The sequence below is a fragment of the Chiroxiphia lanceolata genome, chromosome 2 (assembly GCF_009829145.1).
Source record: "Chiroxiphia lanceolata isolate bChiLan1 chromosome 2, bChiLan1.pri, whole genome shotgun sequence".
Classification (NCBI taxonomy): domain Eukaryota; kingdom Metazoa; phylum Chordata; class Aves; order Passeriformes; family Pipridae; genus Chiroxiphia; species Chiroxiphia lanceolata.
Genome location: NC_045638.1, coordinates 74,850,431 through 74,878,037, shown reverse-complemented (window position 1 = coordinate 74,878,037; position 27,607 = coordinate 74,850,431). Strand labels below are relative to the sequence as shown.

Sequence of the window (27,607 nt, the reverse complement as noted above, 5' to 3'; positions counted from 1 at the left end):
CAATCACTTCCATATGTCAACACAAACTAAATGTGTGCATTTCCTAGATACTTTGTTTTGTTTCTTCACATCATTTTTCACATGTATCCTAATGTGCTCTCCAATTCTTCCCCAGTTGGTACCTTTACAAATTCTTAGCTGTGCTTTGTGTAAAAGTTAAATAGTACTATTCCAAATATCTGCAAGTCTATGGTATACCTATTTTTGTTAAGGAGGGGCCTCCTGAAGCATTAGTATTCTTAGTTGCTTCAATAGTGGAAATAAAGGGGAGGAGGAGGAGGTGGCTTCCTTCTTGAAAAGTTAGAGCCAATAGGACCTCCTCAAGACAAGTGGCCTCTGTGAGCCAGTTGGATTACAGTTAGTTCGATAAGCAAAATAAGGATCAAATTCTAATCATGATTAGTGCTGTCCAAACATGATAAGAAGTTGCCCTTTACAAAGAATGTACCCTTGAAATCATGGTATATTCAATGAGAACGGGGACAAGAGAGAAAGTAGCATGACATTAGCTAATGTATACTACTTTGTGATGGTGATAAATATCTCAGTCATCATCAGGTTACTCATTAAATCATCCATCAAGGGCAACCCTTGTATTAGAGATGAAATGTAAGATCTGATGGACAGTCAGAAGTAGCTTATAAAATTACTGTAGTCAGTGAGTTTCACCCACTATGTGGCCTGAGAGCATTGTTATTCTGCTATGGTGATGGCTACCAAAAAAAAAAAAATTCTCAAATTTGCAGCAAAATGTGCAAGAAGAGTCCCCTCACAACTTATATTTCTAATTAACAAATGGAAGAAAACATCAAATTTCAAATTCCAAAATAATCTACAACATATTTAACACTAAAAATGCTTTAGCATTGCACTGTTAAATAGTTACACTGACATCTGCATTCACAGGATAATATTATTGCTAATACTCACCAATTAATTCATAAAAGTTACATCCTTACCTGATCATACAACTTTTCATCTACTAGGAGGTAAGTCTTTGCCCAGCGCTTGAGGAACCACACAATATCTTTGCCCATCTGGGGGCTCAGGAGGTGCGTGAGATTTGCCCTTATTGCTCTAGATTCTACTTCTGACACTCTTAAAATAGCAGATAACAACCTGCGGATTTAAAATACAATGAGGATGCTGAGACTGGCTTTTGGAGAAGGAAAGCAACTAACAAACTCTTCCATTTTTCACCAAATACAACAGGAGATCAGGATAACACAAAGTAGTTCAACTCTAATCAAGTAAAAAGCACCTGAGTTTATTGTTTCTTGAAATGCAAGGAGAGAGGGAGGGAGAGAGACAGGCAAATATCCTCCAAAAAATCATAATTGTGCTTTAAAAGGTGAACTTTGACATCAAAATTACTGCAACAAAGAATCCTCACAAGCATTGTGACAAATGGACTACTACACGGAGCACTTGAAAAGCTTTTTTGAAAAGCTGCTTCTCCCATCCTTGCACAAGAAAGTTTACTGACCAAATCAGTTCTAATTATGTAGCTTTCACAGTGTAATGCATACGAAAAAACAAATACAGAAATGACCACTTATTTGTCTCTTGTTTATTGCAGCAGAAAACCAGTAAGAAATAGCAGAACATCAGGTGATCATGTTAACAAATTCAGCCTATAAAATGACATTAAATATTAGTTTTTTTAGTATGTCAATTAAGTTGTATAAGAATGTGATAGTGCACAAGAAATTTAGGAGTTGACAGTGGCCTGTATCTTGAAGACATTTCAGAGCTATTGACAGAGATCCTCAAATCTCTCCTTATTTATATGTAACTTTATTCCCATCACCACTGAAACACTGCATCAAGAAATCCTGTTCAGTGACCACTTTTTGAAGCAGCCAACAGTATCAGTGAGTGGTATTCAAGGTTCTAAACATTAGGCACATACATCATTGCTAATGAAGATCCATTTTTTCTGGCTTCTTCCCAGAAGAAGACTTTTAAATAGACAACAACTAATCTTGGGTGAAGAATCTTCTATGTCAATTAAGAGTTGAATGAAATCTGAAGTGTGAGGATTCAAATTAAGGAGTCCTTTGTGGGCATCAGCCTTCTTGTAAAAGGGAAGGGAAATCTCTCCTGCTTCTTTCATAGGCTAACAGTGATATGTGTACATAACTGACAAAAATTCCTTCTGCTCCAAGGATCAATTCTTCTGTGACTGCCAAGCTTGGGCAGTAACTCATTCACAGCAGACAAGCTCACTGATGCTCTGGAAAGCATTAGCTTAAGATGCACATGTGCTGCACGAATTTTAGAGTATATATTATCAACTTTTTTTACTTAAATAATTTTAGGGAATTTCTGTAATAGATCAAAGAGGAATTTTCAGTAGAGATATAAAAAAAAATAAAATCTCTATTTCCAAGATTTTGGCTCATGTCCTCTGTTAAGACTATTAGGTATTAGGTCCATCTAGTCACTTCAGCATTCCCATCTTGACTCAGTGTTATCTGTTTTGATGCCTTACTCTCATTTTTTTTTTCAGTCCTTCCCTGGATCACCTTGACTTGAAATATCATCTATATTTACCCTGCCTTTCCTTATCCTAAAAAAACCCCAATCAACCAATCAAAAAAAACACTTCATGCTTTCCATCTTTTCTTAATGCTCTTTTACAGCATTACCTTAATATGACTGTTATAAAACCATTCTCCTAAATTATTTGCCCTTACTTTAATAGTAGTAAAAAAAGACATTTCTTTTTCAATACTCAGTTTTTCAGTATTGCTTCTTTACTTTTCACATTCACAGAAGTCCACTCACATTCTCATTTCTTCTCTTAAAAAGCATTTAACAAACTTAAAAGCACAAGATGCATCCTTACCTAATTACAGAATCAGTTCTGTTGTACCCTGGGATGGAAGAGGCCTTTTCTCCTGGAGATCCCAGAATCTGAAGTGTTGTATTGATGTCAACCTCAGCTGAATGTTTAATGGAATATTCCATTACTTCTGGAGGTATTAGCGGAGTCTCTCCCTGAGTATCATTAGCCAAGAGGTAGCCTTACATTAAAAAAGAAAGAGTGATCACAACCTTCTACCCTAGGTTAACTTACAGCTTTCTGATTAGAGAATCCATTGGCTTAACTGCAAACATCATACCAGAATCAAATGTTTGTACAACCTGACTAACATTGCTTAAATACAAAGGAATTAACTTTAGAATCCTTAAAGCATTTCAGCAGACAAAAACCTAAAGTGACAAGAAGAAACCACCAATTTAAAAACCAATTAAAAAAGAGGTAAGTTTTGCTTCATGTAAAAGTGCTACAGTCAATTCAACTATCTGGGAGAGAGACACCCCAAAGCAACATTTTGATGTAATTTTTTTCTTGTTACGTGATAAAAAAAGCCTTGATTTTACAGCTTTTCCACTGAGTCCATCTCATTTGGGACTTCTGTTTTCCTAACATTTCAAATCTGTCAGAGGTTTTAAGACATCAAATACATCTGCTATAATACAGTTTTTCTTGCACAGCAACTGTAGATCAGGTGAAGCATGGGATTTTATACAATACTCTGGTATACAGATAATATTAATTCCAGTTTTAGTTGAGTTTTCAATGTCTGATCCCATAACTATCTGTGAGCTACAAATATAAACTCCATTCCACAGTATTACAAAATTATAAATACATTAATGTCAACATCTGAGAGTGATTAAAACATCAGATATAAAAAAACCTCACAAAATACATATTATAATATAATACTACAAAATGTATAATATATGATATATTTCTCCTAACAAAGACATAGTTATTACATTTTGCAAATGTAAGTAAAACATTTTCATCTAAAAATTAAAACTGAAAAGGTTCTAAATTCAACTTCCCTGAAATATAACAAAATGGCAGGACATGGATCATCAGCACTGAGAAATTCTAGAACTTACTTGATTCTTGGCCACCACTGAGTACTACCATTATCCTGATCTCACACTGGTTCCCTTATAAAGTCATGTGCCTCCAGACAATACCACTGGTACCATGAACAGACTAATTTCTTGAATAGGTTGACTGATAACACAGCTGAAATCTATAACAAAATTAGTTGTGGGCATTTCCAAAGGACACTACCTCAGGTAAAGATTTCATCAATCTTTTAAAGATAAACATTCATGTTATTCAGGCAGATGAAAGTAAAACAAAGACTTTGCAGGTAAGATGCATGTAAGATGAAATTATCATAAAGGATAAAAGGTAAGAGTAGTTGATATACAGGGTTTCTTTTTTTTTTTTTTTAAGATGTCCCAGCTGCAACAAGACTACCAGAATTAGTACTATTTAAAGCTGTAGTTCACTAACCTGTGACTAAAATAAGCCAATGAATATCCTCATACAGGTCATCAAGCACTTTATTGTCAATTGAACCTGATGCTGGTGAGGCAAGTAACTGCTGCTGATGTCTTTGCAACTGACCATGGAGCCTTGTCACTCGGTCTTCTAACAAACTGTGGACAAATAACAATAAAATAACTTCACTGCTTTTAAATTGTTTCGGCCGAGTCAGGCTTTTCATGTGATGGCTTTACCGATTTGCATTCATGACTACTTTTTTTGTACTTACCTTGTAAGAAGAGGTATACAGTGTTCTGCAGCAATTCTCCCCAGCATGCCTACGCTGGCCAACTGGTCACAGAACTGGTCTCTGTCATCTTCCTGCAGCTCACTTATTTCTTCTTCTTCCCGAGAGGCCACACCATTGGCAGTCTTTGGTTATTTCAACAAAATTAGAAGCAACCAGTTAAGAGTCATACTTGTTAAATTTACCATCATCACAGTTTTCTGCATTATTTTGGCACTTTCTTTCAAGGTGTTTTGCACAGATGAACAACCATTTTAAATACTGCAACTTCCATGCTTTTTTCCTATTCATTAGTCGAAGATATTGTTGTCAGTTGTCTGAGATCTTACATAAGTCATGTAATAGGTACTATTTTTCAAGACGAAATGAAAATCATCTCTTTTATTAAAGATTTTCCATAACGTACTGTTTGAAAGGAAATAGTAGTTTAAAAAGTACTATTTAAAAATAAAAAAGTACTTTAAAAAGTAAATGCTATAACCTCAGGAAAACAGAAGACTAATAATCATCATCTCAGTTTTATTTTTTGCTGATGCAAAGTTGCACTGTTCAATTTCTCACAGTTTATCTTGGTTGCATTATAAAACTATTTAAATAATAATCAGATCTTACTCCTTAAAGAGATGAACCATGATATGTAGAAACTAAGCATCAATATTGCAAGTTTTCAAAATCTCTTGAATAATCATAAAATTTATGCAAGTAACAAAGTAAAATATAAGAGAGAAAGCTATCAGTTTGCTTTATTTCTACAGGTCCTGGAAAACTGAATCCACACACAACTCCTTATACCAAGTGCTTCTAACCCATCTTTTCTTTATGTAACCCAGCAAATCATTCTCTTTTGGCAACTTCAAAGTTGCAGCTGTTTACTGAAGGGTGAGCCTCTGCTCTCAAAGCAGGGATTGAAAGTTCCTGTTACTGCTTTGATATTGAACAAGAAGCATTCTAAAATGCCAGCTGTGGCTTTTAAAAGGTTACCCATGGGATAAATGACTTATCTCACAGAATGACATGAATTAACCTGTGTATACAAGTTATGTCAAGACCGCCTGATATGAATTCAAAGTTCTCTTGTGAAATATTTCTCTTGGTTTTGGCACTGTTATTACCATCTGTTACATATTGAGATAGCAGAATTAAGTTTTATACAGTGCTTTTCAGAATGAAGTATCTCAGAGATCTTTGCACAGCATCAAACTAAAGAGAGATTTTATACAGTTATTGAATTGAATCTATGCAATAATCAATTCTTTTAACATCTACACCCAACTTTCGGCATAAAAATCTATTCTAGAAAGATCCAGACTACTTGCAAATATACTAATCTGCTTTCTTTCTCAATGGCTACAGAGATACTTGATGTACTTTTAGGCTTTCTTTAGAACAGTCACCTGTTCAAAACTTCAACCGGGAATTCAAGTTATCCTAAAGGACCACATGATATTCCAAGTTTCTTCTATCCTGAGCATAGTCAGCCCACATTTTTTCAGATATTTATGCATTATACTTTGAAGGTAATGTATGGGAGCTAACAATCATAAAATAGGCTTTCAATTTCTTCACTGAGAATTTTGATCAGGACTCTAAGGACATCCAGAGAAGGATGGTCAAAAGTTTAGTCACTGTATCTGGGGGAAGAAAGCAAGATACACATTGATCCAAGTTACAGGTTTACTTTTTTCTAATTTTTTAAGTGATTTCCAACTTTGCATTTCTTTATTTCCTCTTCAGAATGTGAGAAACAGACTGGGAAATGACAACTGAGTAACAAATTTGTCAATTTTTTCATTTCCAAAGTCACAAATAGCAATTCTACACTCGCTGCCTTGAGTTACATAATATATACACACCAAAAGACACGGGGTAGTTACTATATGTCATCATCAAAATCTACTAGAATGAAGGCTTACCAAATTCCTTGTGCCATCAGGAGCAGCTAGATGGCACTGAATGTAGGAATTAAAGACTTGAACAGCATGTTGGGTAAAGAAACCTTTGTGGAAATGTTTGTCATCTTGTACCAAAGTAAGCCAAGATTCCAGCAACTTATCATATGCCTCCATATACACCATGTCATCTTTGTCAAGCTGTAGGAGATGAAAGAAACAAATAAAAAATCTTATTCCTAAACTAAACCACAGGAACGTGCTTATATTCATTATTAAACAGATGTTCTTCTACTGTTGATACAAAAAGAAATCAGTCTAAGAAAAAGAAACCCATCTAAGGATAGCCAAGATTGAAGCAATGCATCAAAAAGGTCAGTGCAGCTTTTGCACTTGCTAGGCTTTTAAAAAACTGTCAGTGTGTTTAGCTGTTTCTCTTCATCTGATGTTGCATATAGATTTATATGTATTCCACTACTACTGAAATAAAGAGACAGAAAAGACGATGATTCTCTGTTCCACAGGAAATTACTGCAAGATTGCCATGTGTTCAAGAAACCTTACTACAGGTAGCCAGTTTTGATGAATAATCACAACTTCTCATTCTATAAGCAAACCAAAAAACAGTGGAAGTGCCTGCACCTCCAATTACTTGGTGTATTTCAACTGATGCTTCATGTTTCTAATTATTCATATGTGCTTCTACGTAGTACTTAAGTTGCAGAAGGAAACAACTTATCTGAAATACAAAGTCCTGGGTTACAGGCAGACTAAAAAACCCAAACAGCAAAGAGGCCATTTATTTTAAAAATATTTTTAATGTAACTATCAACTTTTTGTCTTGATGTAAAAATTGAACTTTAGTAAATATATCCAACCTCCAATAACTCCAGTGTGTCTGTACAGATAAACATGCTGCTAAGACGCTAAACTCCCTCTAAGAAGTCTTCTCAAGTTTTAACCAACAGGGTGGCTCACAGAAGTTACTTTCAGATAGCAGAGCTTAGTAAAACGGTTCATTGATGAAACAAAGACATTAAGGCCTTAATCATGCTCCAGACACAAGAATTCCTGACTTCCAGTGAAGTTACAAACATGGTTGAATGAACAGGCGAGGAAAAGAAAACATTGGCTGATTAAGAGGAAGAACTGATATCACACTGGAAGTGTTTCAAGATAGCTTCACCGCATCATTTTGTAACTGCAAAGTGGTCATATGTGCATAAGTTAAAATATGGGACACACTGATGCAATTGCAAAACCAAAAGCTGAAGATGACAAGGAGAGAGGCAAAATTGCATTCAACACTAACGTAAGTCACAAATTTGGGAAGGACAACATAACACATCTTTTTGAAACTTGGCTAAAGGTCACATGAATTTACAGACAGTCATTCAATCCTAAAATATTTTTACATGTATGTAATATATTTACAGTTATTAACTTACATACAATTTTTCATAATTTATAAGAATCAAGAGCATAAGCAAATAAACACACGTCTTTATGAACAACAAAATACCCTCAAAATACATCCAATTCATTTATTTGAAAAGGTAATAAAGAAGATAATGTCATGAAGAAAAATTATTTTAACTCTAAGGTATTCTCATAAGCAGTCTAGGACTAATATGCCTCTATAAAGTACATGCCCAATAGTAGAAAGATTTTATCCATATTGAACCAATACGGTTCCAAAGAAACCTTACTAAAAATTCCAATCCTTATTTCATATTACCTACAGCTGAGCTACCGAATATGTCCTACAGATAAAGTGTTGTGCTGTAGATTGGAGAGCTGAATCATTTTGATGGATCAGAACTCAAATCTTCAAGAAAGGCAAGATAAAACCAACAATGTTAAAGTAAAAATGCTTAATTCCTCTACTACAGGAAACAAGAAGAAATTTGGTCCTTCTTCCTTCACAGTTTGCTGACCCTCTGAAGAAAGAACACTACAAAAAAATTGTCAAGCAGCAAAAAGCTAGAAAGAGTTGGGAGCACAGCAGAGATGACCAAATTCGGAATGATCTCTGCCATCACATGATACTTAAAAAATATTATGAAACAGAACAATGCATTGAGATTCAGTTTGAGAAAAAGAAGCCTTTGATATAGTTTCTTAATTTAAAGTCAAATATAATTTGACTTTTCATCCAACATCCCGTTTATACTCTTCACTACTTCAGATGGACTATTTGATTTCTACTTTTGCAAAAGCATTAGGTGTTAAGCAAGGTGGAGCATAGCTGTGAACAAGTGTTTTCTCTCAGACCTAGTGCCATTAAAGGAAGAGATTACTGGTCCAATTTGCACCATAAACCAGCATTGTTAAAGCTTACTGCCCTCCCTCCATTAGCATAGCTGTTCAGGCAAATGTTCAAACTTCCTTCAGTCAATCTCTCCAACCCTAAGCGGCAGGTTAATGTGAAACAGTTTGAACATGATATTTAGATTGTGGGTTTCCCCCCTTGGTTGAAAATCACTATTAGCTGCTTTAAAGTGGTTTGCATATTTTGATTCAGTGCCTCCACGTTTTGACAGTTTTCATAGCAGATCTTGAGCAAAGTAGATTCCTTGTCCCTCATGGGCTTTCTGCTGTGTTCACATGATACGTTCTGCTGGCACACAAAGTGGCAGAAATACGAGGAAAACAGCTTTTTTAACCAGCAAAGCTTAAGGAGTATGCCTGCCTGCCTTCTGCACTTTGTATTTCTGAAAAGCTCTGAGAACTCTACCGAGCCCAACACACATGGTATTTTATATATCAAAAAGCTCTTAACTGCAGACAGCACATGAGCTCACAGAAGGTATCACTACACACATTCTAAGCAAGAAGCTTGGGGAATACATTAATCATGGCTGGGACATTCCTAAACCAAAAGATTGTTTCCAGGGATGCAAAATAGTACTTCTATAGTCACAGCACACATTACACCATCAGGATTAAGTTAGCAGTAAGTTAAAAGTCTTGGTAGCACGCCTTATTGCTCATGCACTGTTAAGATATAAGCATTATTTTTTAGGAAGGCACATCACTACAGAATTCTGTATCATCCTGAAAATCAGAGAAACAACATGAAGTTCAGACACCTATAAGAGCAGTAACAGAACAGGAGGGGTGAAAGTGTAATGTTCCTTTTCTCACAGGATGATTTAAAGATTGAAGGACAGTGAGAAAATTCCCCCAAACAACAATAACAAAAAAACCCCTCTTGCATTCTCTTGTTTTGATGCTGCTTAATCTGAGAACATTTAATACTGACAGAAGTTTCTTCAGCAAAACCTATGGGATTAAAGATGTGTAGCAGCCACAGTTTACTAGGCATAACTAGCTAGTCATTTCCAAAATAAACTTTTTATCAGAAAGCATACATGCTATTGTAAGATTTTGCTGAGAAATTAAGTGTTTTGAATGGCATTATGTTGAGCACTGTTTTCATTAAATATGATTGCTTATTCTAGTCCTCAAGTAACAAGAGGCTAACTGAGGAAACAACATCCCTTTAGTCCCTTGAATTTAAATGACAGCTGCCTGTGGTTTTTACTAAATCTTTTCTATAAGGGCTTCAAGAGCATTCCTAAATGTATCGGTGAGCACTAGAACACATGTTCAATGTTCTACTAGAAAATTCCAAAAGCAGAGCAAAATTTGACCAATAAGGTCTGGAAAGTAGCTGTATTTCAGACTCTGAATTTAATCACCAATTTTTTGATTAAGATATGAAAAAACTTTAAAGTTTAAGTGAGCACCGGGCCAAATGTAATACATTTTAACCTCACAGTGAAGAGATGATTTAATGCCCTGCAATGAATGCTAATTAACACACCTGTGTTCTCTAGTAACGAAACATGTCCATCAACTTTGTAACTAAATACTTCTATAATTATTTTCAAACTCAGGTAATTAACCTCAGTCATTATACAAAACAAGAAAAAAAAATCATACTTTCTCATGTTAATAGGGAAATATTGGTTAGTATCTTGATAATCTCATTTTATATCTACATCTACTGCATATAAATAGCTGAAGTGCAAGATTATTCACCTTAATTTTTATGGTTTTTTTCCCCTTGAACTAGGTCCTTAGGGGTTTTTATTTTTAATGCAATTTTTAGAAGCAGAAAACTTGGACTTCCCCATTGGTCTTTAGCGTTACAACCAAAATTTGAAAGAAGAGAAGAAAATCCTCTTAGTTCCTGTGCTAGATTTGTACACACAATTACCATTTGAACTGTGTCAGTGATGAAGGCATGATCTGAACAGCTTAGAAGCCTGGAGTTAACAACAGATCTTAATGGCTACATTCACTTAAAACAGAAACCGTGAAACAGAACTCTTGACAGCAGTTAATTTGCAGTCTGTCCATATGTTCGCATAGTCATTTTAAGCTTTTGGGACTGTAGCTTGTTTACTACCTACAACAGTTTTCAGAGAAGTCCTACAACAGCAAGTCAACAATATCTAAGACTTCAATATTTTTAAATTAATCCATTCTTTTTAAAATTAAAAATTTAAGACAAGTATTTTAAATCAAAACAAAATCTGAAAGATGAACGAAGTGTGTAATTTTGTTCATTACACTGCGTGAAATAAAAAGAAAACTCTCTCAGAAAGGATTTCAGAAATCTAGGACAAAACCACTGAATTCACAACAGTTATTAACAAAACAGCCAAATTCTCCTGTCGCTTGTGCTTATCACAAATAGAGAGAAACAAAAAAGATTACCTCCTATTTGCAGCTACTTACCACTTCTTCCAAGGCAGCACTTCTTCCAAAGGAACAGGTGAGGTGTGCGAGGCAGTTTACAAATGAAGAGAAAAGTTCATTTGGAATGGCCGTTAAAATATTGCGAGGAAATACAGTTATCAGGTTGCTGATAATACTGGAAATTCCCACTGCTTCAGAGTCTTCTATTTCAATTCTACAGATAGAAACAGCAGGTTTTTGCCATTAAGAAAAATGTTAAAAGGGAATAGGTTTTGTTGATACACTTTCAATCAATAAATCTACTGTAAGCACCACCTACTTTAAATTGCCTTTTCTTTCAACAGTACATACAAATTATACCCAGAAATAAGCAAGCCATACCACTTCTCCACACAGATATGCTACACCCCAAACTGAAGATTAAAAGATGCCATCTAAATTTAGAAAGCAGGCATACATACCCATTGATAGTATTCAGTAATCCCTCAATGAAGTGTGCCAGGTAATCAACTTGTGAACCTTCATCAGGAAAGACTGGCCCGTGCAAAGACGCCAGCTGTGCCAGGCACTGTAATGAATCTTGGGCCATATCTGTATCTTCTCTGATTTTTCGATGTACCTTTCAGGAAGTGAGGTAGTTATAATACATGAAAATAGGGTGTTCTTAAAACAGTCACATGGCTCTCAATCCAAAAGAGCACACACCAAAAAAAGCTTACTATAACTTCCATTCAGTCTGAAATGCAAGGGTTTCTACAACTCCCTAAACCATGGCAAATGTCAAGATTGTGACAGCTCACAAAATCGTAAGCTCTGAGTTAGCTCACTGAAACTAACATTTAGTTAAGGCTCACCTACGTGTTGAAAATTGAACTGTCTACTGAGTGTTATGTCTTAAAGAGGGAAACAGATGCCAGCCAGTCAGACATGCTGCTCTTTCTAAAAACAGCAATAATGACAGTCATCTCTATTATGCTAACTATGCCTAGGCTATAGAGTCTTGCTAAAGTTAGTCAACGAGTTCAATCAAGATTATATAGATGCTTCTTTAGCAGAGGTAAACACTGAAGACATATACAAAAATGAATGCATCACTTCCTTGGCAACACCCTCATGTTATACAAGACCAACAGTAATCTTCCTGTATTTCTGCAAACTGTTATGTCATTACTTCTGTTGTTGAGACTTTCCAGATTAAAATCTTACTATTTCAACAAACATATTCTCACATACTTATCTGAATTGTCAAGTACAGATTTAAAGAATTTTCTTAGGCTCATGCCTCCTATTTTTTCACATAAGATTTACTGGATAAATAAAGAAATATAGAGTAGTTTTTTCAGCCAGAAGCAAAATTTAGTTAAATTATTTCAGCAATATTATATATAAAAGTACAGTTAAAACACTAACCATTTCTCTGTGGTGTTATAGTTGCAAGTTCACCCAACTCATAACTAGTTGGATTAGCTGCAAAGTTAATCCCTGAAAGATCAAACTAGCAGGAGAAATCCTGCAACAGAAATACCCTTCCTAATATACAACCCGCACGAGGCTGAGATTAGAACTGGAGGCACTCACTTTAACATGGCAGTCCAGGCAACTTTTGCAAGGTTATTAAAATTTCTCAGATCAGATAAGTGAATAAAAATTACTACCAGTCACTTACGTTACTTCAAACAGCAAGCTACTACCACAAGGCTCAACCACTGCAAATCAGGAATCTAAAACCAAAACAGACAGCATACTGCCCTGGCTAGTGTTCACTGAAACACAGGCAAGCTTTGGTTACTATTAAGTAACACGCAAACGTACTAAAACAAATCTGTATATTATTCAAAATTTTTTTTCTTATCACAAATAAGTAACTGTAAACCAATCAAGGAAACAGATACCTAACTCTGACAAGTTCATACTATTAAATGAGGAAGGGTTCACATGTAAGCCAAAAAGTTATTTGCATGTGGAGGTTCACAGCTGACAGTAGCAACTGTCTGGATAGTCTAGACAGCTGTTCAGATTGTGTGTAGCCGCTAAGAGTTCTGCCAGTGATTTTTTTCACCTTTTCAAAACTACTGGAACAGATAAATTTTTACTTTTGCTGCAAGTTTTTAAAAAAATTAAATTTATCAAAAAATCCTATAAAGTAAGGACATACATCCAAACGTACTGTCAAGCAGCACTAGAGAGTTAAATTCACATTGTCTAATGACAACTTTGTCCAAGTTTTGAGCACATCATTTCTCTGCTTTGCAAAAATGAAAAAAGCATGAGAATGCTGAATTCTCAGGTCCCAAGAGATGTAATGTAAGTTAAATTCCATAGTAAATGAATTTATAAGTCAATATATGTTGCTGCTGCAGTTAAGTCCTTGCTGAGCCATAAGTACAAACTTCTCCCAACAGTTGCAGAAAGAAAACAATAGTAGTTTTATCTATTTTTAAAACTGTAGGGTTTTTAAGTTAAGGAAATTGAGTTCCCCTCTCCCAACACTACTTCTTCCTCATCCCTCTAGCTTATTTTCTATTTTAACTTGTTTGGATTTACTTTGTGCTGAGGAAAGAGGTAGAGAATTCTGTATGCTGAAACTGACTAGAAAACTACAACTACATTATTTATTTTTAGCTGTTCCCTTGAGTAAATGCCTTAAGATCTGCAAACACAAACTGCTCATTTGATCTCTTCTGAGAGCCCTTACACTTATCTGAAAGATATACTCTACTACTGCTCATCAGGTTTGGTTTTGTCTGATGAGAATACATCCAAAAGTATTAAATGTAAAAAAGTTTAGATAACTATAATACCTTTTTCTTTAGCTAATGGTTATCAATTTAAAACAATTAATAGGCAAAATATATATTCAAACCTAGGAAAAAGACATTACTTCTGTCTGCTTTGATAAGCAAGCTGAATTTAACAGAATCAGTCCTACCTGATGCAAAAGGAAGAGTCCAACAATACAGTTTTAGAACAGGAAGGAGCTGCTTTCCCTGCGGTCTGGACTATGAAAGTTGAAGAAAGAAACTTACTGTAAAGAAAAGCTCCATAACTCTGCTGTCCAGGAGAGTCTCGCGCCAGGATTCTGTTGGCTTTAGCATCACATTTTGTGAGGATTCAAACATAGCTATATAATGTCTGCCCAGTTATCTGGTGTCAAGGTCAACAATAACATTCCTACTTGGCTTTAAAAAAATCCTAGATACAACAGGATCCATTCAGAAAGAATGTAATGGAAACAAACTTTAAGCCTCTTCACATACACAGCATAATTCATGCATGAGGCCAAGGAATAAAAGGTATTAAGTATTGAAAAAAAGAATGCTCCAGGAATGTTAGATAACAGTTTGATCATAATTATGAGACATACCATAGCGATACGATCACTTTGATAACCAGGGTGTCTAATGCAACACAACGAGAAGGGAAAAAAGCGACCGCAATTAACAGGTGTTAAAATTTATGCAAAATAGGAAATAATTTTCTAAAAAATTTTCCTGGCAGCTTTTAAAAAGGCCTTACCATAGCTAAAGATAGCTCATTGAAATCTATATCCTATTTTTCTAAATAGCCAAACATGCATCACAGAATACAGATATGTTAGCTCTGCATGAATCTACGTTTTCTAATCACACTGAGAACAAAAGCATAAGACAGCACAAGGCATCGTCATATTAAACATGTTTGTAAGAGATGCATGTGAAAAATGAGCACACTGTGAAGGCATGATTTTACTGCACTCATTTCAGCTCTCACCACATATTTTGGCATAACTTAATTTACAAAATTCTGCAAATGTTCTAGTACAGAAAAAAGAGAGACGTAAGCAAAAATATTTAAACAAGCAGGTTCAATTCTTTGTCAGTCTGGTCACGCAGAAGAGCGTTCAAAGATTTCTGAAGTGCTTCCTTTTGTGACACCACCCAATCCAAGTAGTAGTAAAAACGCTTTAACTCAGCAACTTACGTTTTATTTGTCTTTCTTAAACCCTCCATTATCCTCCTTGATCCCTTTCTAACCCAACCGTCAGAGTAAGTAACAGCATGTTCAGCTGCACGTAATTTACTTACTGGTAATGAACTGCATTAACTTTTGTACTGTATGTAATCAGGTATTATAAAAAATGTGTATAAAAAACCTATTTCTATGTCTAGAAAAAAATAAATTCTACAATGGTATCATGCAAGAAAGTAGACCCCTTAACTTTTGATGGGTTTTGTTTGAGGGAATAATATTTAAAGTAAGCATCTAGTTTAATAAGAAGAATTGTGTCAAAACGTAGGATGCACACTTTTAGTTTAGTTACATGTGTCTTCTGAGTTCTGCCACAAAACAAAATTCCTAAGAAAACTGTGCAAAACCACATTCTAAAAAAGGGGTTTTTCCACAGCACAGTACCAAGTGTACCTTCACTGGTGCTATGTGTCCAGAACTTCTGTCAGCACATTATAATGCCTAAGAACAATCAGATATTTTCACATTAGTGTAAAACAAAACCAGTTTCACAGTTTTAAAAATTATCACTGTATGTTGAACCATACCAGATCTGCATTCTTTCAAATGGAGAAATGCTAAAAATCACAGAACTTTCTATTTTACTTCCCTCTGATAGACAGACGCAATTTAAGTGATCAAAAATGGTTTGGGGTTCTCCCCAGTGGAAAAAAAAAAATTTAAAATATGGGTATGAAATTATCACAAGCAAACATGCTTTATCAGGAGCAATATTACAAATTAAAACTAATTTTACCTGGCAAACTAAGCTATGCCTTTTTTTCCTTTTCATGTGGAATGTTTTAGTCAAAATGGTATTTTAAAACTGTTTACTGACAAGAATGCCCTTTGTTGTGAACATACCAATATCAGAAGACAATCACAGATACAATATCGATCTCTTAAAATAAATTTGTTCTTTGCTAGGTTGAGCCCACAGAGGGGATCAGCTACAAAACACTTTTCATGTGGAATGAAAGAAGGGCTAGTTTGCTGTCACTATTTTAACAAGGCTCACTATTTAGCAGCCCTATCCTGTTATTTTTAGTCCTGTTTCTCATGCTAATGGACTGATGACACATCTGACAATAGGAGATTTGTAGGTAAAATATCTGTTCACTGAACATCACTAATTATGCCTCCACCTATCAATGGAGATCTTGAACCCATTTTCCATCACATACTAAATGTATGCAAACATTACCAGAAGTTGGCTGTGGAGATGCTTGCTGCCAAGAAATACCCCAGTTTATACTGTGCTATGGTTCAGCCTTATTAGCAGCAGTCTAGTTATGCCAAATCTGAAAAAAATGGCACTAATTACCTAGTATATGGGTTACACAGGACAAATGCAGTCTTCATCATCCAAAATTAGTTTACTTCTCAATACTTATGAAGAAACAAAAAGTACAGTACTAGAACAACACTCTTTTTCTAAGCACTCAAGCTTAGACTTACGATTTAGACTTTTAATAGAGATTCATGATAAGTGTAGATCAGTCTACTGTGACATCCTGGAGAGTTTGGGGGGTTTTCTATTTGTTTCTAAAATGAAAAACATTTGTAAACCACTTCTGGTAATAATACAAATGCTCCTAACATTCCTAGTTCAACTCTTACTACAATTCACATTGAATGACACGGAAATTCAGGCTAGGAAACAGCTACCAGAAGCATGTCAAAGTTTCACCCATTTTGCAAGGCTTAGGGTACTGATTCCTTCAGAGAGTAGAATCTTCTGCATGAATCAGAACAGATTATTCAATAACGTGAACCAAACGCTTTTGAAAAGCATAAGAATATAACTAGATGCCTTCATGTATGATAAGGCTCATATGCTCACTATTAGTGTCTAGAGAGGAAAAGGAGAAGACCATAATGTTTAAAGAGAGATTTTCTTTTATCTTTGCTAAATTTATGCATGTAGACATTATGCTTGGTTTTGTTTAATGAGCTGGAAAAATACGAGTAGTCTTTTTAAACTTACAGATTTTTAAAACTAATTTAGAAACCAAAGTTCGAGGTTTTATGTGCTTCTTGGAGAAACATATTAAGAAAAAGAAAATAAAAGACCAGCAAATGTGGAGTTTTCCTCCCACTCTTAGCCTCTGTCCCAGGAAGGGTCTGATTGGTGAAGATGCATATCAAAATATTTCATATCCTAAGGTAGCCATGAGGGATTATAATGTTTAATTTCAGTACTTGCTACAAATTCCAGTATCTGAGAATGGACCCCACAGTCTTTTTCCTAAGAGAGGCAAGTCTTGTTCTTCCACAAAGCAGTAAGTTTGGAACTCAATAATCAAAGCTGAGATTTCTCCTGCTAGAACCCCATCCACAAATTTGTCCACAGGAGTGAAGAACATCTCAGAAATGGAGGAAAAGCTCCCGGAGTGCTAAGGTCCAAATATCTTTCTTAAAAGTTATTTTAATCACTTTACCTTTGTTGTTTGAAATATTTCTGGACAGCTTTGTGCCAGTCTCAGACTTGTATTTTACAATTTAAAAACTGCATTAGAAAGGTAAGTGCTTGGAGATCTGCCATACACTGTTAACATACTGATTTTATTCGAATTTTTAAGACCTCCTCTGCCTTTCTAGCTAGTCAGCCAAGAACATGGGATGAGTCCAAGGAGCAACTGCCTAAAACTGATGCAGAGGCTTGCTGCCCCCTATGGATAAATTCCTCACAGACCTTTCCATACCTTACACTCTCAGCAAATACATGCAGCAACCAGGACAAGGAACATATGCTTAAATATTTAATTATTAAACACAAGTATTCTTAACTATCATGAGAATGAAACAGTATTTTGTGTTGGAGACACTGGACTCAGACTGCAGCAACAGGGGGAGGAAGTGTAGGAACACCCAAGCTAATTTTAAACCTGGCTGATCCCAGAGCCTCTAGCAGTTTAGCCATTCCAGTACCAAGGCTCACGACCACCCAAGTGGATTCTCCAATTCCTGGTACATTCTGCTGCTATGGTTATACAGCTAATGGTATGCAAGCTAATCACCTCAAGCCTAACTTGCATTTAAAGCACCTATGCACAAGTAGTTGCCATGCAGATGCAGCTTACAAGTCATAGTGGCTGCCATCTAGGCTGCTGATGACTATCTTTAAAAAACTGGAAACTTAAACTACTGGGGCAAGCGAGTAGAACATCAGCTCGCCTTCATAAATATGGTGATTACTAAGATGCTCTTACATTGCAACCTGATTTCAAAATTCACTCAGGAAAACCTAAATGATGAAAAACTAGTAGTTAAAAAGTTCAGTATCAATATAAGTATCTTTAGTGCAATTGTGATCAAATTCAGGGGACCCATCAATCTTACTGGTTTTGCCCAATGTTGTCTTAAGTTGCTAGAAAGGATTGCCAAGAAAACATGTAGTACCCTAGAAATAATTTATAAACATCAAGGATTTCAAAGTCAGGTCAGTTTTCACCTAAAAGTGGTAAGACTAACAAAAGTAAAATGCAGCTCTCTTTTGCACTTTCATAAATACAGCTATTTCAGTTACACTGAATTTTTCTTTATATCCCAAACAATAGCCAGGACAATGCCCCAACCCTTCATTTTTCAGATAAGGACAGGCTGTTGTAGTAAATTCAGGATAATTCCAGGCTGCTAAAAACAAGGCCTATGAAAAGCAGCTGTGCTGCTGAAGAAATCTGTGTTGTAACTCTTTGGTACAGGTTGAATCCTTTCTGTAGCTACGCAGCAAATCAAGCTGGGGACCATGACCCGACTAAAAAAACACCCCCATGCCAGGTGGTTCCCTGCTCCGTATCATGCTCATGGGAGGTGATAAGGCAGGGTGCTTTTTCAGCAGCAATGCCAACTTGAATCATTTCTCAAAACAAAATCTCGAGTTTTCTGGAGCATTCTGTGTGGTTTTCATGCACTTCCATTATGTGCAACAGATGCTTCCAATCTGGGTTGGACTGAGTTCAGATCTTGAAAGTCTGCAGAACGGTATGGTTCACAGAATCTCCCAGACAGGTGTCTCATTCTGGCTTGAGGTTTAAAAGACATTTTCAAAACAGAGATATGAAAAGCTTTCTTCCTTTAACTGTGCGGCCAAGGAACACACACAAAAATGTTCAGATCAGACAAAAGCTTCAGTCAGTTCATACAACTGCCATTGCACCATTAACTTCAGTGGAACGGCAATGATGCATATTAGCACAGTGCAACTCATTAGGTTTATATAACCTGCATTTTAAATCCCCTATTCTACATTTATTTGAAAATTTGCCAGCTTGCCTCCAAACAAGTAAAGGCACCAAATCCAAAACAAGAACTAAAGCTCAAGCTTCTCTTTATGTACTATGACCCAGACATTAAAGAACAAGGGATAAGTACTTCCATGACAGCTCCTAATGACAGATAACAGACACCTGTCTGTAGATGGGAGACAGCTGGACAAAAATCTTATGGTCTGCTGAAGAACTTTTCCATTTGAGGACATTCATCCAAAGCACATTAGAATGTGGCTGCCAAGAACAGAGAAATCCCAAAATCAAGAAGATGGGAGAAACACCTCTGGAGGTAAAGTAAAATAATTTATAATTACATCCTGACTTCACAGGACATACATGTTCATGCCAAGGTGCATTAAAACCCAGCAACATTCAGCTCCTCAACTAGAGACAGGGTACTCACAATGTACTAGGAGTGAGCTTGAACTTCTATCTAGTGCAATAGATGAAGGCAGTCTTGTAAAGGAGAGGGTTGTACCTCTTAATACTGATCACCTGCACTTCCTTAATTAGTAAAAACATTCATTTAAGAAAAGATGCAGTTAAAACTAGTTCTATTTGAGTAAACAAAATTTAACAGTACTGTAACAGCAGTGAAAAAAAGAAACTGTACAGAAGTCAACATGCCACAACAGACTTATCTCTGAATCAGCCACAAACACCGGGTGAACGAGTATCTCAAGGCAGCACATAAAAATAACAGTAGATGATTGCCAGAAAATGAAATGGGAGAAATTGCAGATGACCAAAGGGAGGCCTCCAAGGTCACTGTGCCATGTCCTTCCTATTGCAGGCACTACATCCAAAGACACTTTAAAATTACTGAGTTCCAATTTGAAAGTAGGTAGACCCCAGTCTCTCTTCTTTTGTTGCTCCGATGAGGTGGCCATTTCAGAATTTGTCTTTCCCGGTGGCAACTGACAATACAGACTTACTACAACTCTTCTGTCAGGACTGGTGGCAGCATTGTCCAAGACTGCATTTAACAAAGCAACACTTATCCTATAACACTTGTCCCATAACAGCACAGAACTCTTCAGAAGTGCTGTGTTTTGATGCAATTGTCAAACTTGGGGATTTAAATAACCTGTCTCTTGCAATGGTCACTGTACAGTTAATGCACATTTATGCTACTTCCCTTTTTTGAAGGTACAAGAATCTTACTAAAGATTACATAAATATACTACAGATTACTGTGACGCTGCAGGGAATACTGAGAATTAATACTATCTTGCCAGGGGAAATACCAACTAAAGGAAAAAGATATATCTGAGGATACAATGGATCGATTTACTCCATGCTTCGAGTATTAAATTTATTCCCATGGCTTCAGCACATGTACTGTCAAGATTTGGAAAGAGGATACCAAAAGGATGCCAAGCGGTCAATCAACACAGCAATTCTTACGTTCTCATGTAATGTGCTATGTATTTAGAAACTACAGCCAAGTTAAGTTTCACCGCCCATGAGCTAACAATTAACAGTTACTTTTAAACCAGTCTTCTAAAGGAAGAGAGATTTACGCCACAATACAATCAACATGGTGCTGTAAACCCCAACAGGTATTGAATCTTTGGCAGCTGAGACCCACATTTCTCAAGGATGACTGAGGACATTCCAACTTCTGTGAAAACAGGTTGCTACATAGAGCAGGAAGACCCAAGCTGGTGCTATAATTCTTACTGCAAAATGAAACATCCAGTGGTAGAAAACAAAAAGATGGTATCAAACGGATCAGAAATTATGAAAATATTTGAAATAGACCCATTAAGAGCACTTGTGGTTCACACTAAAGGTCCATCCAATCTCCAGAAATGGCCAGAATTTGTCTAACAACTGTAGTATCTAAAGTAGGCCAAGTAGCAGAAAACATTGTTAACCTTAAAAAGCAGTACAGCTTGCATTGCTATTTCTATTAACACTTCTTTAGTAGCATCTATCTACAGACTAAATCAACTTCATTTATACAGATGTATAAAGAAAAGCTAGAACTCCCAAGGCTCACCATCTTACTTTTATCTATTTAGCTCCACCACTACAAACCTTAGCCTGGGATAAAGAGCTCATGAAGAACTATAGCCTTCACTTCAAACTGTAACAAGATCAGTATTTAGGACTACATCAGAGGTTTGTACAGAGCAAGACTAAAATTCAGAGGGAATCACCACTGCACAACACAAAAGCATTTCCCTTCTACTTAAGATTACAGCTTAGAAGAAGTGTTCACACATGATTTGAAGTCTTAAAAATCCCAAATCCACTCCCAAAAACTTTTATAAGGTGCAATAATTTGACTACAGTGTCCATCCTGTAGGCACATGCACTAAATTCCTCTCTGAACCCCTGCCAAATCACTTCAGGGACAAACAGAAGCGGGGTATTTACTTTTAATCCATGGCACCTTCCGTATAGCCAATATAACTGGTATTCTGCTTTACAAATGTGAACTAAGGAATATCCAGTTTCAAATAAATTTACTTTTGCTGCCTGCAGTATAACGAACAGACTCAAAGAAAACAAAACCTCAGAGATATCACCTTCTGACTTCCACACTAGGAAAGCAAATAAAATCCCCCACAGTGTATTTGAAGGCAACATCAAGATTCCTGCAGTATGTATAACTTGGTAGCAATTTCAAACATTTTAATAAAAAAGTTGATAAAACAGATCAAAAATTTGGCTCTTGCAAGGTTTGTCGAGCTTCTTAAAGACAGTCTGGCTATTAAAAGAGGTACTATAATGATTTACTATATACACTGTCTTAAACCTCTATTAAATACGGAGTGTAATTGAATATTTCTACAATATTCATCTAGCCCATTTTTTGGACTGAACATTTTTGGATCTTTTTCCTTCTCTCCCTCACTAAGACCCTTTCTCCTTCTGATTCCCATTTCCTCCTCTACTGTCCAACTCCACCTTTCTCTGGACTAATAATCAGCACACATCACAAAAATGTCAAAATGGAAGCAGTGGAAACACCTGCATAAAAAGGAGATGCCATTTCTTCTCTCAGCTATCAAACATTTTTTTTCAGACTGAAGAGAATCTATTTTATGTTTTAGTATATGACCATGCTCTTTTATGGGGAGATGGTTGAGCATGCATGTTCCTAGATGATCGGACATTTGCCTGCCCCTTTCTCTTCTGAGGGAGAAAAGTAGGACAGACCAGATCTCTGCATAAAAATTAAACAGAATTTGGACTTTTCACCATATGGTTCTACACTAAAGCAGCATATTACACATTTCCTCAACCATGAACCAAACCATACAAGACCATGAACCTGTAACAGGGCCGCTCTGTTTGTTTTGTCTTTTATGTAAAATACTTTAAAACTTTAATGAAGAGCAACAGCAGCTTCTGTTAGCAAGCATGGTGGTGACCAAAAGCACTAATGGACAAAAATATAAATCAAGGACTAAATATAAGGTTTATAAAGTTTTACTTTTTTCTCTCCTCTCAGACTTTACTTCTCACGCAGTAGGAAGTGACCCAAGTCAACAGAAACAAAGATCCTGACATAAAAAGGATATAATTTGGAGGAAGGAAGTTCCAGCTTAAGACCTGATTGGCTAGTGCAAGATAACGCTGAAACACTGAAGACATCTGAGCATTGAGGTTTTCACGTCTGCTGAATTCCTGAAGTACCTCTACCGTGAGCATGAAGATCTGCCGCAGATCGTCCTCCTATAGTCAGGACGAACACAATACACTGAGTATCTCAGTCAGTAATTAAAATGCTGATTAAAAAGGAATATTTTTTCTAAAGAGAAAATAATTTTCTGGTTTCACCCTATTTTTCATTACAATACAGAAAATATTCTGAAGTTGTCAGTGAGAATCCCCTCCTTTTGCCAAAATCAACTGATTACATTTGCAAAGACTATGAAAAAAATCTTCACATAAATGCCAGTTGTTAAAAGATTAAAAACCAATATGTTTTTAAATAACTGGTGGAAAAGAGTTGGTCTTTGGCATGAAAAAAAGTTGGTAAGTTGTTCCACAACAGTCAGTTTAAAGCAATGGCTTCACAAAAACATTTCTGACTGGCCAAACAATACATCTGAGACAACCAGACTACACCATCTGCAATAATATTTTTAAATACATACATAGCTCTCCTTGGCTTTAAACCAAAGCTATATTTAAGACTATCATTGTTCCACAGAGTATTCGTTTTGTTTGCAATTGGTAGCCAAGGAATTAAAGAGCCCAACCGCATAAAGATCTGTAGCTCTACATTCACAAAATGGGTACAAAGGGATTGCACCTTCTTGATACAAGTGTTCTAAAAATACATTATCAATTTTCCTGAAGCAGCCAGTATCTGCCTTTGTAGTATCTGTTCTAATAAATGCTTTTAAAGACATAGTGCACCTGAATGCACCTGGCACAGGAAAGTACTTCTGCTTCTCAATGTTTAAATTTTAGAAAGAGAGGTATCATATATCAATACAGAACTAGTTTACCTGAAATATACGTTTACAGTTACCATGGAACTCCATGCTTAGTCCAATGTTGCTGGTTTTACTTGAACTTGAGAACTCGCTCAACAACGCCGTTAGAATGGAACAGGCCAAAGTTTGCTATAAAAAAAATAAGGGGGAATAATATAACTAAAAGATGTCCAATAATGTAATAGCACCTACAGTGTCCTTCAATTTTTTTATTAGCATTTTAATATGACTATTGCTTCCGTTCCTTCTAACACAAACTAAACAAGTCAAAATTTCAGGAATATAGATCCTTGGATGAACCATCTCCAGAATCATCAGGGCTCCATCTTACGCAAAAAAAACTCGATTATTTGAGCAATATCAAAGCTGGCGCCTGTGCAGTCTTCACTACAAAACAGAAACCAACTTATTGCAAACCATTTTCCAGCCTTGCCGTTTACTTTCTCTCCCTGTGCACAAGGCTTTACAGGTATTAGTTTCAGGGAAGATTCTTTCCACTTATTTCAATTGATCTAATAGTTCATGTCACATCACTTTGAAGTTTGGTTTGGCCCTTCTTTGCATTTGCTACACTTACCATGTTGGTATTTGATCATGATTAAATTTATAGCACCAGAAGTGACAGAAGTTTGTCAAAAGCAACACTTGCAATAATACACCGTCTACATCTCCCTCTCCCTCATCAAAAAAAATTGAGAGGAATCCACAGAAACCTCTGATTTTTGAAAGGTCTTTGATACTTCCCTCCAAAGCACAATATCCACAAGCCTCAGAAATAACCTTTAAGACTACTCTTGTAAAACAATGTCTCTGAAGCAATATAAAAAACAGTGAGAAAAAGGCATGTTAATTTCACAGAGACAGATTCATGAAGGCTGAAGGTTTAAGCATCCTTTTCATTCTCAAAATTTAAGGTAAGGTAAGTCAAATGCCTATCCTAAACCACAACTTAAAAGTCAACCTTCTTTATGAAATACATGGCTCCAGCCTTTGTTGCTGTTTTCTTAAATATAAAAAAAAAGGCTTTTTTCCTGATGCCAAAGGCCAGTAACCATCATCATTGGTTTTAATATCTGTTAACCCATCTTTGCACACAAAAGGGAGTAAGTATTGCTCACTGAACATGCAAGTAGTACTTGAGAAGTGTGCCATACACTACTTTAACAAGCACAATAGAAAGTGTATACCAGTGAAATGAAAACATCTTTTTGTTAAAGAGATGTTCTTAACAAAAAACTTCACAATTACTGGCTGTCCTCCCAGACTGTTTGGAGCCAAGGTGCTAGGGATGGACAGAGGGATAGGAATTGTTAAAGGGTCATGCATGCCAGCAAGTGTCCAGGGGTTAAACAGAAATATGCACACTACCTCTGAACACCCGAAAGATTAAAGTGGAGATGATACTATTTATGCAAGCTCATACAACAGCTGAGACCAGTGCCATCCACCCACCAACTGCAACATCTTTGTTCAGAAATGCCTCTGAAGTCAGTACCTTGACCCCCCCAGACAACTAGTTATCTTAGCCAGTATACACTAAATTAACATTCTTACTTGCTAAATAAGTCCCAGACAGATAAAAACATAGTGGCTTCACGATAATATATGGGTTTTCTCTTCTATGCAATAAAGCTGTATCAGTACAGGAGACAGCATATTGTTGATCCGTTGCTAAGTACAAGCTTTACATTTTAAAGAAATAACTGTTTATTTCAAGTGGACTATTTCTCATCTACAGTCACCTCTGTCAAATGACACATATGACAAAAGCAATGTTCAGCCAGTGAAAAACAGCATTACATTTAAACTATTCTAGTAAAAGTTTAACTTTGTCAGTTCTATACTAGAATTATTTCTAATTAGTTCAAACATTTCAATATTTTATTTCCAAATTTATGTGTAAGGTATTCATACAATAAATATTTTTTCTGTAGAGGAAATACTGATTTGATCTAATATTAAAAAAAACGAAAATCAGTGTAGACTAGCATTGAGTTTTAAATCCAACATTAGAAGTTCCATATGAAAAGAATTAACCTGGGTAAAAAAACCCAACCAACCAACCAACCAAAAACCTAAAAACACTTGGAGTTTGACTTTAGAATAATGCTTCAGATAAAAATACATGTTTTTAAAGAAATAATGCAAAGCTGCCAGAGAACACTCTTCAATTTCATTATGTGCCAGGAGATTCAGAGGTCTTACAAGACGCTCTAAATAGTTTAAAATACAGGCTTTTATTTGATGCTTAAAGTACTGACACACTCACATTTTTCAGCTCGAAGCATCCATGACATAAGGACATCATTAGCTGTAATTACAAATCTGTACACTTTGATGCTCTATATTACACCCTGATTAACAAGTGGTATCAGTGGCTCCAATAGTACAATGGCCTGGGTGGTAAAGCTAAGCTGCTTCTGTGTTACCATGCAAAGATCTTCACACCAAGCCACCATCCAGACCACCACAGGACAAGCAGGGCAGCAAAGCAGACCACCTATCACTTGCAGTTGGTTGCCAATTATTGGAAAATAAATCAGTAACTTCGAATGACAGATAAGGAGTAAGAGGAAAACAATGTCTGTTCCCACCATGATTACAAACAGTTAATATTAGTTAAAATAATAGATATTTTCTCCTTCCTTTTTCTCCATTCTGTTTATATGTATATAATAATGTATCCTTTCTTTTTGGAGAGTAATCTGTTACTGAACGATACAAGTGTGTTCCAGTTTTTTTGTGTGCTTTTCTCCTGATTCCAAGAAGAAATTATATGGAAGGTTAAATTTTATGACTGATGGTAAACACATCTCTTGGAAGGTGGAAAGAGCAATGGATGTAGCTAGGCTGACTGAATCTGCTAAGAGCCCAGTAAAGCAGCTTGAGCAGTGACCTGTCTCCCTAATTTCAATGAGAGCTATTTCAGGTAGTTCTGAGACATCACTACCTGCTTTGAGCATGACAGAAGTTACTAAAGATTTACACAATTTATTCCCTCCAGCATCCTAGTTCATGGCATACACCAGGGCACAATGCATCCCTCTGCTCTCTTCCCTTCTACTGAGGACCCAGCATGCCATCTACTTCCTCAGCTTGGTATTTCAATACCTGGGCTGCAAATCCTGCCCCATTCCCCTACCATCCCAAGGGTGCTGTGTGCAATATGCGCACACCCATGTGATCCTGTCACCATCTGCACCTGCATTTACCCCTTGCATCCATGAGTAATTGTAAGAACTCCAGTATATCCAGGTCACCAGAGCAGGAGGAGAAGATATTGGCCAGTAATTTAAAATTTACTGCAACAACAGGCTGAGACAAGATAGCTTGAGACTGATTTCCTAGAAGGCAGGTGCCAGCCCCCATGAGTTCAGCTTTTAGACAAGAGCTGAACAAGACAGACCACAGGACCTGTAACTAGTCCTTGCAATGTCAAGCATTTGCACAGAGCTATACGAAACTACCACTGGCTTCCCAAAAGTGGTATACGGCTGCAGGAATATTAACTAACTATTGCCTTAAAGGAACATGTGCCCTGCCATCTATTAAACTCTCCTGAATACAAAGTAATACTTCAGAAACTCTGGAATATAGCTTAAGTACACTTTACTAAAAATAAAATTTGACTTTTCATAAAGTAACTTTACTCAGTAAAGTTAACTACTAATATTTTC

The 27,607-nt window shown here is 36.2% G+C and overlaps 1 protein-coding gene across 2 annotated transcripts in view; it reads right to left on the bottom strand.

The window, feature by feature from the left end:
- XPO4 (exportin 4) overlaps nucleotides 1-27,607 on the bottom strand; it is an 82,119-nt gene that overhangs the window by 20,877 nt on the left and 33,635 nt on the right. For both annotated transcript variants that reach the window (XM_032679739.1, XM_032679740.1), the window contains exons 5-14: nucleotides 23,943-24,059; nucleotides 23,007-23,160; nucleotides 14,239-14,351; nucleotides 11,674-11,831; nucleotides 11,252-11,426; nucleotides 6,527-6,703; nucleotides 4,596-4,738; nucleotides 4,334-4,479; nucleotides 2,852-3,029; nucleotides 960-1,119 (exon numbers count right to left, since the gene is read on the bottom strand). In XM_032679739.1, coding sequence (XP_032535630.1) covers nucleotides 960-1,119; nucleotides 2,852-3,029; nucleotides 4,334-4,479; nucleotides 4,596-4,738; nucleotides 6,527-6,703; nucleotides 11,252-11,426; nucleotides 11,674-11,831; nucleotides 14,239-14,351; nucleotides 23,007-23,160; nucleotides 23,943-24,059 — 1,521 coding nt within the window. The remainder of the gene's footprint in view (nucleotides 1-959; nucleotides 1,120-2,851; nucleotides 3,030-4,333; nucleotides 4,480-4,595; nucleotides 4,739-6,526; nucleotides 6,704-11,251; nucleotides 11,427-11,673; nucleotides 11,832-14,238; nucleotides 14,352-23,006; nucleotides 23,161-23,942; nucleotides 24,060-27,607) is intronic.